The sequence below is a fragment of the Nilaparvata lugens genome, chromosome 5, assembly GCF_014356525.2.
Source record: "Nilaparvata lugens isolate BPH chromosome 5, ASM1435652v1, whole genome shotgun sequence".
Taxonomy (NCBI): Eukaryota; Metazoa; Arthropoda; class Insecta; order Hemiptera; family Delphacidae; genus Nilaparvata; species Nilaparvata lugens.
This window is the reverse complement of record NC_052508.1, coordinates 68,891,385-68,903,926: the sequence shown is the minus strand read 5'-3', so window position 1 is coordinate 68,903,926 and position 12,542 is coordinate 68,891,385. Positions and strand designations below refer to the sequence as shown.

Here is a 12,542-nt window from a genome sequence, read left to right as displayed (position 1 = left end):
ATCTGGCAACCTTTTCTCCTATCTTCCTACACTGCCATTATAACGAGGACCTCACTATAGGTGATGGAGCTTCGCTCTGGAGTACAAAAGCATACTGTAAAAGAAATTATAATAATATTTATAGTTCATACAGAAATATTCGATCTAATTGAAGTTGCTTTCCATGACGAAACACTATATAATAACTTTGTTGAAGTTCTGACACTGTGTTACTAGTAAATATTTGAGAAAACACTTACTTTTTTTGGAGTCTTGAGGAATGCATTTCACTCCTGAAGATGATGAAGCTCATCTTCAGGAGTGAAATGCATTCCTCAAGACTCCAAAAAAAGTAAGTGTTTTCTCAAATATTTACTAGTAACACAGTGTCAGAACTTCAACAAAGTTATTCGATCTAATCACAGTGAATTGAGATTAATTCCCAGAGGAATGCAAAAATTTCCCTCACAAAGGCTCGGTTGAACAAAAGCCCGTTAAATTTTAATCCTGATTAATTTCACGTGAACCAAATCAGAGAAGACCATTTCAAAAAGATGGTTCTACTGGAATTAATCAGGATTAAAAATAACCCGGCTTTTTTGCAACCGGCACTATAAGTACCTGATTGAATGATTACAAAAGTTCAACAGCTGAGTCATAATTTTGACACAGTCCCACACACATGAACTCGCTCACTCACTTCCATCATCAACAAACGACGAAATAATTATTATCAGCTGTTTTTCCTAGGATGAATGATAATTATCCTTTTAATGTCCTTCAGCGAGTTTTCCCAGTGATGAGACCTAGTGCAATCGAATCTTTATATTATAAACCTATACTATGTTCTGAATTTCGTGAGAATCGTTAGAGCTGTTTTCGAGATCCGGTGAAATACAAACATATAAACAGACATTGCTTGTTTAATAGTATACGATATTGCCTCCAAGACCAATGCCAATAGCAAATATAAATATATATTTAGAAATAATTGTTTAATATTCCCTCGTCCATATTAAAATATTCAGCCAGTGAATAAAGAGGATTTGCCGTTAGAAGCTTTTTCAATCTATTCTTAAACGCATTTATTGTCATTTCTCTCACATTGAAGGGTAGCTTGTTGAATATTTTTATGAGTTGAATCACTCATAATATGTCTTAATGATAATCTATTGGTTCTAACGGTACAAACTTTAGCAGTTTTCGTTCTGTATTGATATCGAACAACAGAAGTAGCATCAGAGCATATTGCTTTATAACTTCTTGAAATGTATTAATTCAGGGATCAATTCTTGAATTCATAAAATAGAATAACAGTACCTTGAACTGCAGAGTTTATCAGAGATTGACAAAGGTGTAACAACCGAAACCGGTCTTTCTAAATATCAATAAATCTGTGATTTTTGACAATTTCTCAGTATTTTTATTTAATATGAATAATTACCACAGTATCAACTTCTCAACTACACTATAGTTATTTGTGCAAATAGTGCGCAAAGTGTCAGTTTGCTGCACCGAAAGAAACGTTTACGCCCGAGCCGTAGGCGAGGGCGGAATGGTTTCTTGAGTGCAGCAGAGGAACTTTGCGCACGTATTTCACATTAAGTTTTTCCTACAGTTACCATTGAATATGAAAAGTGGGTAATTATGGGTAAAATTGCCTGAAATCCATCAAATAACTTAGTAGTGTTTGAATGGCGAGGCGGCTGTGTGGTGTGTGCTGTGGTGGCACTGTGCTGTTGCTGTCCTCGTTATATATATAATAGTAATATTAGCGCGTTGTGCTTCGTTGCACCTCTGCTCACTATAGCAGCCACAGCAGTCACTGTTACCAACTTCATTTTGATTTTGCTGCACTGTTGCTCCATATAACCTACTAAGTATTTTGCGTTGCCATGTTGCAAATCTGGAGTGCAGAAAAATTTTTCCCGCACTAGAGCGGAAAAGTGATTCTTTGCGTTCTGTAATCAGTGCAGCAATGGCCACTTTTCAACGTAACTGTAGGAAAAAAGAATTACAGTACCCTTAGAAATTAATAGAATAATAATACAAATAGCTTATTACAAGTTACCTTCTTTATTCTATTGTTTTATTATTATCAAAGGGTACTATAATTCTATTTCATAAATACTTTATAACTGTTTGGAACTTATAAATAAAAATATAAATCCAAAGACTCTTTTTAAAATTGTTTACTCACAACATATATATTATGTTTCGGCCATAAATATGATGCCATTATGAAGACTTGACAATCAGGACTGAGGTTTATCAAGACTTGATAATGGCATCATATTTATGGCCGAAACATAATATATATTGTGAGTAAACAATTTTAAAAAGGGTAGCCTACATAGATTTCTATTTTTATTAATATTCATGAGTAGACCTAAAGAAGAAAAGACCGTTTGGAACTATACGTTTAATATTTATTTTTACACTTATTTATTTTGAAACTTATTTGGTAAATATTATAATTTGTTGTGGAGTGGAATATATACTATTTCTGAGTTTGAAAAGATCATTGGATACTATTTCTTGGAGGAATTAGAGTACGTCTACTATAGTTATTTGTGCAACTAGTGCTCAAAGTGACAGTTTGCTGCACCGAAAGAAACGTTTACGGAATGGTTTGTTGAGTGCAGCAGAGGAACTTTGCGCACGTATTTCACATTAAGTTTTTCCTACAGTTACCATTGAATATGAAAAGTGGGTAATTATGGGTAAAATTGCCTGAAATGCATCAAATGTTTTTCTGTGTAATTTTATTATTGATAAAAACCTTAATCCTAAAATCCTAAAGTCATCGTTGTCCTTGGTTATAATATATAATAGTAATAATTAGCGCGTTGTGCTTCGTTGCACCTCTGCTCACTACAGCAGCAACAGCAGTCACTGTTACCAACTTCATTTTGATTTTGCTGCACTGGTGCTCCATATAACCTACTAAGTATTTTGCGTTGCCATGTTGCAAATCTGGAGTGCAGAAAATTTTTCCCGCACTAGAGCGGAAAAGTGATTCTTTGCGTTCTGTAATCAGTGCAGCAATGGCCACTTTTCAACGTAACTGTAGGAAAAATTATTTTTCTTAGCAATATAGCGATATTAGCAAAAGCCTAATACTTACATTATTTGAATTACACAGACTTTTTGCACCTCTCTCCAATAAAACAATGCATTGAACCACAAATGGAGGCGAATAGCATTTTTGTCTCATTATGGAGGATATTGGAAGCCTTTCCACTCCATAGGATGAAACTTTTGACTTTTCTGAATCACAAAGCGAGATATCACCTGAAAAGTAGAGAATAATATTGTATAAATTAATTCCAATTAGTATAATTGATATTAATTAATACCGTAACAAAGCTTACTCAATACTTAATGTAATCAGATTTTATCATTAAAAAATGTTTTGATTTTTTAACAGGATAATGCTCTATTTCTAGATAATAAAATAACTGAAGTTGCTTTCCATGACGAAACACTAAATAATAATTTTGTTGTAGTTCTGACACTGTGTTACTTGTAAATATTTGAAAAAACTTACTTTTGTTGGAGTATTGAGCAATGCATTTCACTCCTGAAGAGGCTGATGAAGCTCCTCTTCAAATATTTACAAGTAACACAGTGTCAGAACTTCAACAAAGTTAATAAATAATATCTTTTTATTTATTCATTTGTGGATACAATATGTTTCATATATTAAGCAGTGACTCTGTTCCTCCAAGGAGTGAGTCTCTCAATCCAACAAATCAGATTCAAATATCCAACACTTTGAACTATATGCCTATTTTCTAAGAAATGCAATCAATGTCAATAGTATCAATATTGTATAATTTTATTGAAATGATAAATTCTCTTATAAATACAACATATTCTTTTTTTGACTCTGAATAATATAGAACGAGTGGTGAATAATTATTGTAATGAGGTCCACGTTATAATGGCAGTGGAGAAAGATAAAGTAGGAGAACAACGTTGCCGATCCTCTGTCTTGTCAAAGCCTTCTATAGACGGTACCGGTAGCTGATACAGGTTCATTGATGTAATATTAAATATTCATTCTCGTTTAAATATTAAATTATATTCTATTAAGCAAAAAATTATATTTTTCAATAATTTCATAATGAATTTTCATAATTAAAATGAAATATTATAATAAATATAAACTATTATATACTTTAAATAAATATGAACTATTTAAAGTAAGCCATGGAAGAACCCAATACATAACCTATTAACTTGAGTGGTTGATAGGACAGTGGGTTAAACGGGAAGGCAGAACATCCAAAAGGATCTCTCTACCAATAAAAGCCATAAGAATAAATAAATAAATAATAGTAAAATAATTAATTTTATCAAATAATCGACTGCATGTTCGTTTGTCGGTTATAATAACAAAATGTATTTACGTCATAAATATCGTAGTTTGAAATGGATCAAGAAACAATCATCTGTAAGTTATATTATTTTTATTAAATTATTTATCTTTATTATTAATTTTTGTTATTTTTACCTTCATCAGGGATTTGTTTGTTGCTTCGTCTCCATTCTTTATTTGCTCCATTTCTAGATGCACTCACCAATCGTGAAAGATTATTTCCATATTCTTCAAGAGTAATTTCTAGAACTAGAAAATATATGGAGTTAGAAACAAAATGAGATAGAGCATGCTATGATAGATAATGCTATGATAGAGCTACTATAGTCGTAGTACTACGTCTATATGTGTAGTTTCACTTATTTGATAGAGCTATACAAAATAAGATAGACCATGCTATGATAGATAATGTGTTTGATAGAGCTACTATAGTCGTAGTATTTTCACTTATTCAAAAAAGTGATGATAAGGTCCTGGATCTTGTCAAAATTGTTAACCCTTAGGGTAGGCACACACCAGTTAGTCAAGACAAGACTAGTCACAATTAGTCACAATTATTGTATTGTAAATTTTGGAGAATAAAGAATTTCAATTTCAATACTTCACATAGTTGCTTATGAAGCAACACACACCGATTAGTCATTGCAATTAGACATGTCTTCATAAGCAACTATATGAAGTATTATGTGACTAAACGTCGTGTCGTCTTGTCTTGACTAACTAGTGTGTGCCTAGCCTTATAGTAGATGTGTTGAGTTCATATTTCTACATAAAAATATTTCACTTTTATAGTTTTGATTTTATCATATTGCCTTTTGTGACTTATTTATGAGGAGAAACTCTATAATCGTAGTATTTCCACTTATTCAAAAAAGTGATAAGGTCCTGAATCTCTCAACGTCAAAATTGTTAACCCTTAGGGTGGACACACACCAGTTAGTCAATACAATACTAGTCACAATTAGTCACAATACTTCACATAGTTGCTTATGAAGCAACACACACCGATTAGTCATTGCAATTAGACATGTCTTCATAAGCAAATATATGAAGTATTGTGACTAAACGTGTCTTGTCTTGTCTTGACTAACTGGTGTGTGCCTAGCCATATAGTAGATGTGTTGAGTTCATATTTCAACATGAAAATATTTCACTTTTATAGTTTTGATCTTTCCATATTGTCTTTTGTGACTTATTTTACGAGGAAAAACTCTATTCCCATCATTCTATATAGGCTACTGTTCAACACTATAAAACGACAGAGCGATCATTTTAATCTCAATTGGAGTTTCAGTCTTTATTTGTCTGAAACATTTTACTATTATACCGGTACTCAATGAATAAAAAAATCAAATCTTCATTAGTATATAGCCTCTAAATTATCAGGATTATATTCTAGTTAGGACAAATAAGGCTTCCTTCAGTACACTCAAATCATATTCGTTTAAGGATTATTTTATAATCGAAAGAAAAAGACGTTGATGTTGTCAATACCACCATATTTGTTCAAAAACAACAAAAATTGTTGTTCTATTGACATCATAGAAGTTTTATTCTATCAATTATGGAGAAATACCACAACATATCTAGCCACACAATAGGATAATTTTATACTACAAGTTAGGTATGTGACTCTTTCAAGGGTGATTGTGTTTGAACACAATCTCTTCAAGATTGTAAAACAATACATTCTATTTTATGTGATAACGTTCAAACCTAATACTAATAGCATACATGTGAACTGTACAGTATAGTAGTAGGTCGATTGTATTTTGGTGATATACGGTATGTGTGGAAATTCATGAACATTTATAGTGAATACATGAAGGAATTGAATAAAAATAGAAATCCAAGTACCAACCCTTTTCAAAACTATTTTAAAAGTGAGTTGTGAGTAAAACTATTTACTCACAACATGTTTCGGCTATATATTATGCCATTTTCAAGTGATTGAATGTCATTTTATTTATATTCAAGAGTAGCCCTAAAGAAAAAAGATAATATAAATAAATTTATTCTGATCGTTTTTTAGTTGACAATAATGATACAATAATAATAATTGATAAATATAGTAGGATTCCAAAATATGTTGTATATTGTTTTTATTTTTTTAATATTTATGTAATTTATGGATGTTTAGAATTTTAACATGAGTATAATATCTGTGGATTCAAGTGAAATTTTTTGTGATTGTGAAGGAAGATTTTTGTTCGGATTTGTATTTTGAAATAATTAATCAGATAAATTCAATATTATTGTAGTACATACATTTTTGGGACTTAAAATAGTGTGTGAATTAAGTTATAATTTACATAACTTCTAGACTGTGTATTCCAAATTAAGGTTTAAAGCAGTTTTGGGCGAATGCCTGTTGTTTTTGCCTTCATTGTATCTATTGTCTATGAATAAATGAAATGAAAAAGTAATCAGGGCTACTTATTTTTTATTTATGAAATAACATCATAGTACCCTTTTTTGAAATTTTTTTAATATAGAATAACAGATAAAAAACACAAATTAAAACAACTAGTTTCAATGTTTCACATCATCTTCAGGTTCAAAAAATAAATTTGTATAATGTATTTCATATTTGTGTATTAGGTATGTATTTTGGAAAATAAATTTGAATTACAGAAAAAATACAATAATAACTTTACAGTTGTGTTGTGGTAGGCCTACTTTACCATAATTAAAAAATAAAATTTAAATTGCCAACCACTTTTTATTATTATAAATTATTATAATATATACAGAACCTGGTTACGAGGCTTTACCAGCCACATCTTCAGCTGTTTGTTTATTATTAACAATGATAACTGTTGAGATACTGTTGTTGATAATCGTCCCGTGTTTCGGAGGAGTCGATAAGACGTTGGTCCCGACTATATAAAAAGTAGTAGACATCTATCATCATCACTCTAACTCATTACCACGCACAACCCTAAGGGTGGGCATACACCATTTAGTCAAGACAAGACTAGTCACAATTAGTCACAATACTCCACATACTTGCTTATGAAGCAACACACACCCATTAGTCATTGCAATTAGACATGTCTTCATAAGCAACTATATGAAGTATTGTGACTAAACGTGTCTCGTCTTGTCTTGACTAACTAGTGTGTGCCTAGCCTTATAGTAGATGTGTTGAGTTCATATTTCTACATGAAAATATTCCACTTTTATAGTTTTGATCTTATCATATTGCCTTTTGTGATTTATTTACGAGGAAAAACTCTATTCCCATCATTCTATGTAGGCTTCTGTTCAATACTATAAAACGAAAGAGCGATCATTTCAATCGCAATTTGAGTTTCAGTCTTTATTCATCTGAAACATTTTTTATTTTTCTGGTACTCAATGAATAAAAAATCAAATCTTTATTAGTATACAGCGTCTAAATTATCAGGATTATATTCTAGTTAGAATAACGGCTTCCTTCAGTACACTCAAATCATATTCGTTCAAGGATTATTTTATAATTGAAAGAAAAAGACGTGCTATCCTTGTCTATCATTCAACAAAGCAGATAGCGCTATCTCTTTTTCGCTTTGCTCTGTTGCCAGATTGGCTTTTAACAATGTAGAATTAATAATAAATCAACAAAATATTTCATCTTAGTTATAAAAATTCATTATGAAATTATTGAAAAATATAATTTCTTGCTTAATAAAATATAATTGATTATTTTAAACGAGAATGAACAGTTAATATTACATCAATAAACCTGTATCAGCTACAGTCTATAGAAGGCATTGACAAGACAGGGTATCGGCCACGTCGATCTCCTTTTTCTCTTGACTGCCATTATAACGTGGAAATCACTATAGTTAGGGACAGTATATTTATTTATTTATTTATTTATTTGAAAATTTACATATATAGTTTGCACAGTGACAGTTTAAACTAAATTCCATTTTAAACTGGATAATCCTTATCAAGTCTCGTTTGTTATAATGTGTAACATTTTGAGTTCAAGCAACCAGCTGATTAAATTCAGTTTAAGCATTGAGAAACAATAGCGTAAGTAGATATCCCATGGTAAAGGGCGTTTAGGTCGCAACTTTTACTGTTATCTCAAGCCGATTACTGTCGATTTTTACTGTTTTGACCGGGTAAGAGTGTATGAACGGCACAATATGAGAGACTATACCAGCGTCATAAAGCTCCACAGGAAGAACTACGTGGACTATCAAATTCAACTTCAAATTCAAATTTTTATTGATTCTCAAAAAATATATATACAACACTTCCAAGACAAAAATATATATATATATATATATATATATATATATATATTATATATATATATATATATATATATATAATATATATATATATATATATATATATATAAGAATCTACACCTGCAAATAACCCTGTGCGCAGGTGTGAGTTGCAATATAAATGTTTTTCAAAAATATTTTTTAACAAAAATGATCCAAAACAAATTTCTTGAAAAAAATACAGAATAAAAACTAGTACCTACTTAATAATGAAGAGGATACTAAAAAAAAGGGACGGAAGAAGAAAAGACGGAAAAGGCCAAGAATAAAAAAGAAGACGAAGAAGAAGGAGAATGAAGAAGAAGAGAAAGGTAAGAGATAGGTAAGTCAACTGCAACCATGGAGTAGACGAAAATTAATTTATTTAAAACAATTTTTCCTCGATTTTATTTGCTATTATCCATTTATCTATGTCTGATCTAAGCCTTTGGTTTATGTTTGTTTTTTCAAGAATATTTAAGGGAATGTGGTTTATTAATTTATTGGAAATATAAATAAACATGAACATCTAAATAAACATTTATTTATCAGATTGGGATAACAGTAAAAGTTGCGACATAAACGCCCCATACCATGGGATATCTACTTATGCTATTGTTTCTCTATGGTTTAAGCTTTGACTGTGCAAACGGCCCTTTTTAATGTACTCACTGTGGTCAGCCGGGCTATAATTCATGGGACAGGTGAGAGCTAGTGAGTGCAGGTAATCCATCAATCTCTTGGGACAACCCTGGAACGTGCACATTCCACTGGTCATCACATAGACGTGATCAAACATGTCCCACATGGAGCCACTGGGCTGGTGCACGCTGCAGACCACCATCACCCCTCTGCCAGCCACTTCCTTCAATGCCGACATGCATTTCTCTGCCGACGATATGTCCAATCCACTGCAATCACAATGATTGAATAACTCTATTCCCATCATTCTATGTAGGCTTCTGTTCAATACTATGAAACGAAAGAGCGATCATTTCAATCGCAATTTGAGTTTCAGTTTTTATTCATCTGAAACATTTTTTATTTTTCTGGTACTCAATGAATAAAAAATCAAATCTTTATTAGTATACAGCGTCTAAATTATCAGGATTATATTCTAGTTAGAATAACGGCTTCCTTCAGTACACTCAAATCATATTCGTTCAAGGATTATTTTATAATTGAAAGAAAAAGACGTGCTATCCTTGTCTATCATTCAACAAAGCGGATAGCGCTATCTCTTTTTCGCTTTGCTCTGTTGCCAGATTGTCTTTTAACAATGTAGAATTAATAATTAATCAACAAAATATTTCATCTTAGTTATGAAAATTCATTATGAAACTATTGAAAAATATAATATCTTGCTTAATAAAATATAATTGATTATTTTAAACGAGAATGAACAGTAGTTAATATTACATCAATAAACCTGTATCAGCTACAGTCTATAGAAGGCATTGACAAGACAGGGTATCGGCCACGTCGATCTCCTTTTTCTCTTGACTGCCATTATAACGTGGAAATCACTATAGTTAGGGACAGTATATTTATTTATTTATTTATTTATTTATTTGAAAATTTACATATATAGTTTGCACAGTGACAGTTTAAACTAAATTCCATTTTAAACTGGATAATCCTTATCAAGTCTCGTTTGTTATAATGTGTTTCATTTTGAGTTCAAGCAACCAGCTGATTAAATTCAGTTTAAGCATAGAGAAACAATAGCGTAAGTAGATATCCCATGGTATAGGGCGTTTAGGTCGCAACTTTTACTGGTATCTCAAGCCGATTACTGTCGATTTTTACTGTTTTGACCGGGTAAGAGTGTATGAACGGCACAATATGAGAGACTACCAGCGTCATAAAGCTCCACAGGAAAGAACTACGTGGACTATCAAATTAAACTTCAAATTCAAATTTTTATTGATTCTCAAAAAATATATATACAACACTTCCAAGACAAAAATATATATATATATATATATATATATATATATATAATATATATATATATATATATAAGAATCTACACCTGCAAATAACCCTGTGCGCAGGTGTGAGTTGCAATATAAATGTTTTTCAAAAATATTTTTTAACAAAAATGATCCAAAACAAATTTCTTGAAAAAAATACAGAATAAAAACTAGTACCTACTTAATAATAAAGAGGATACTAAAAATAAAGGAACGGAAGAAGAAAAGACGGAAAAGGCCAAGAATAAAAAAGAAGACGAAGAAGAAGGAGAATGAAGAAGAAGAGAAAGGTAAGAGATAGGTAAGTCAACTGCAACCATGGAGTAGACGAAAATTAATTTATTTAAAACAATTTTTCCTCGATTTTATTTGCTATTATCCATTTATCTATGTCTGATCTAAGCCTTTGGCTTATGTTTGTTTTTCAAGAATATTTAAGGGAATGTGGTTTATTAATTTATTGGAAATATAAATAAACATGAACATCTAAATAAACATTTATCAGATTGGGATAACAGTAAAAGTTGCGACATAAACGCCCCATACCATGGGATATCTACTTATGCTATTGTTTCTCTATGGTTTAAGCTTTGACTGTGCAAACGGCCCTTTTTAATGTACTCACTATGGTCAGCCGGGCTATAATTCATGGGACAGGTGAGAGCTAGTGAGTGCAGGTAATCCATCAATCTCTTGGGACAACCCTGGAACGTGCACATTCCACTGGTCATCACATAGACGTGATCAAACATGTCCCACATGGAGCCACTGGGCTGGTGCACGCTGCAGACCACCATCACCCCTCTGCCAGCCACTTCCTTCAATGCCGACATGCATTTCTCTGCCGACGATATGTCCAATCCACTGCAATCACAATGATTGAATATTACTGATAGATGAAAAAAGAGCATTAGAAATTAGAAATAATCAAAAACTGTAAACCACTATCAATCATCTGCTATAGTGAGGTCTAGTTTATCTCTATATATAAAAATCTGGTGTGGCGCACTCACACAACTTTCCTTGCCGTTATGAAAATTGATCACCTGACGCTAGTGTTCCCGCGCATCTCAAGTCTACTATTCAAAGATTTGAGCCAGCTGGTGACAGGGCAATAACGCTGAAGACACACGAGGTGTGCTATCTCTTCTCTCTGCTATCTCTGCTATCTCTTGATAGTGAATCATTTAATAGAATCAACAGTTGCCAACATTTTGCAATTGAATAATTACATTTTCTCAAATTTCAAGCTTATTTTCAATTTTAGGTGAAAAAGTTACTGAACATTAATTGAAGAGATGTCCATGCTCAATCGTTTCCACTAGAAATTTTTCGTTTAAATTATATCTGAGACCTGACAATTGGAAATCTAAAACCAATCTTTGCATAGATGGGGCGGAGCTCCTGAAATTTTTACAGATATGGGACTTGTGGAAGTTTATAGAGCTTATCGATGACTATTTTAGGTATAACTTTAATCAAAATCGTTGGAGCCGTTTTCGAGAAAATCGCGAAAAACCCTGTTTTTGACAACATTTTCGCCATTTTAGCCGCCATCTTGAATCGCATTTGATCGAAATTGTTCGTTTCAGATCCTTATATTGTAAGGGCCTTACGTTCCAAATTTCAAGTCATTCCGTTAATTGGGAGATGAGATATCGTGTACACAGACGCACATACTTTCCTTACCTATGGTAATAAGGGCAAGGAAAGTAAAAATGAATGTCTGTTTGTGTGTTAGTTTGTTTGTTTCTTTGTTAGTTTGTTTGTTCCCTATAGACTCGAAAACTAATTGACAGAACGGCATGAAACTTAGGGAATATGTTGTGTGAATATTGGGGATGGTTTCTGACCAGAAATTTTAATAGGGGGGCAAATAATAATTATATATTAATCCATTTTACAGACCTATGTCGGCCGAGCGCCCAACGTAGAACG

The 12,542-nt window shown here is 32.0% G+C and overlaps 1 protein-coding gene across 1 annotated transcript in view; it reads right to left on the bottom strand.

Annotated features, from left to right (window-relative positions):
• Positions 1 to 2,926: 2,926 nt before the first annotated feature.
• The window catches only part of LOC111056073 (ATP-binding cassette sub-family G member 4), a 144,681-nt gene continuing 135,065 nt past the window's right edge, over positions 2,927 to 12,542 (bottom strand). The window contains 3 exon segments of the mRNA XM_039429590.1: positions 2,927 to 3,273; positions 4,499 to 4,612; positions 11,230 to 11,468. Of these exon segments, the coding sequence (XP_039285524.1) occupies positions 3,068 to 3,273; positions 4,499 to 4,612; positions 11,230 to 11,468 (559 nt within the window). The 3' untranslated portion in view covers positions 2,927 to 3,067.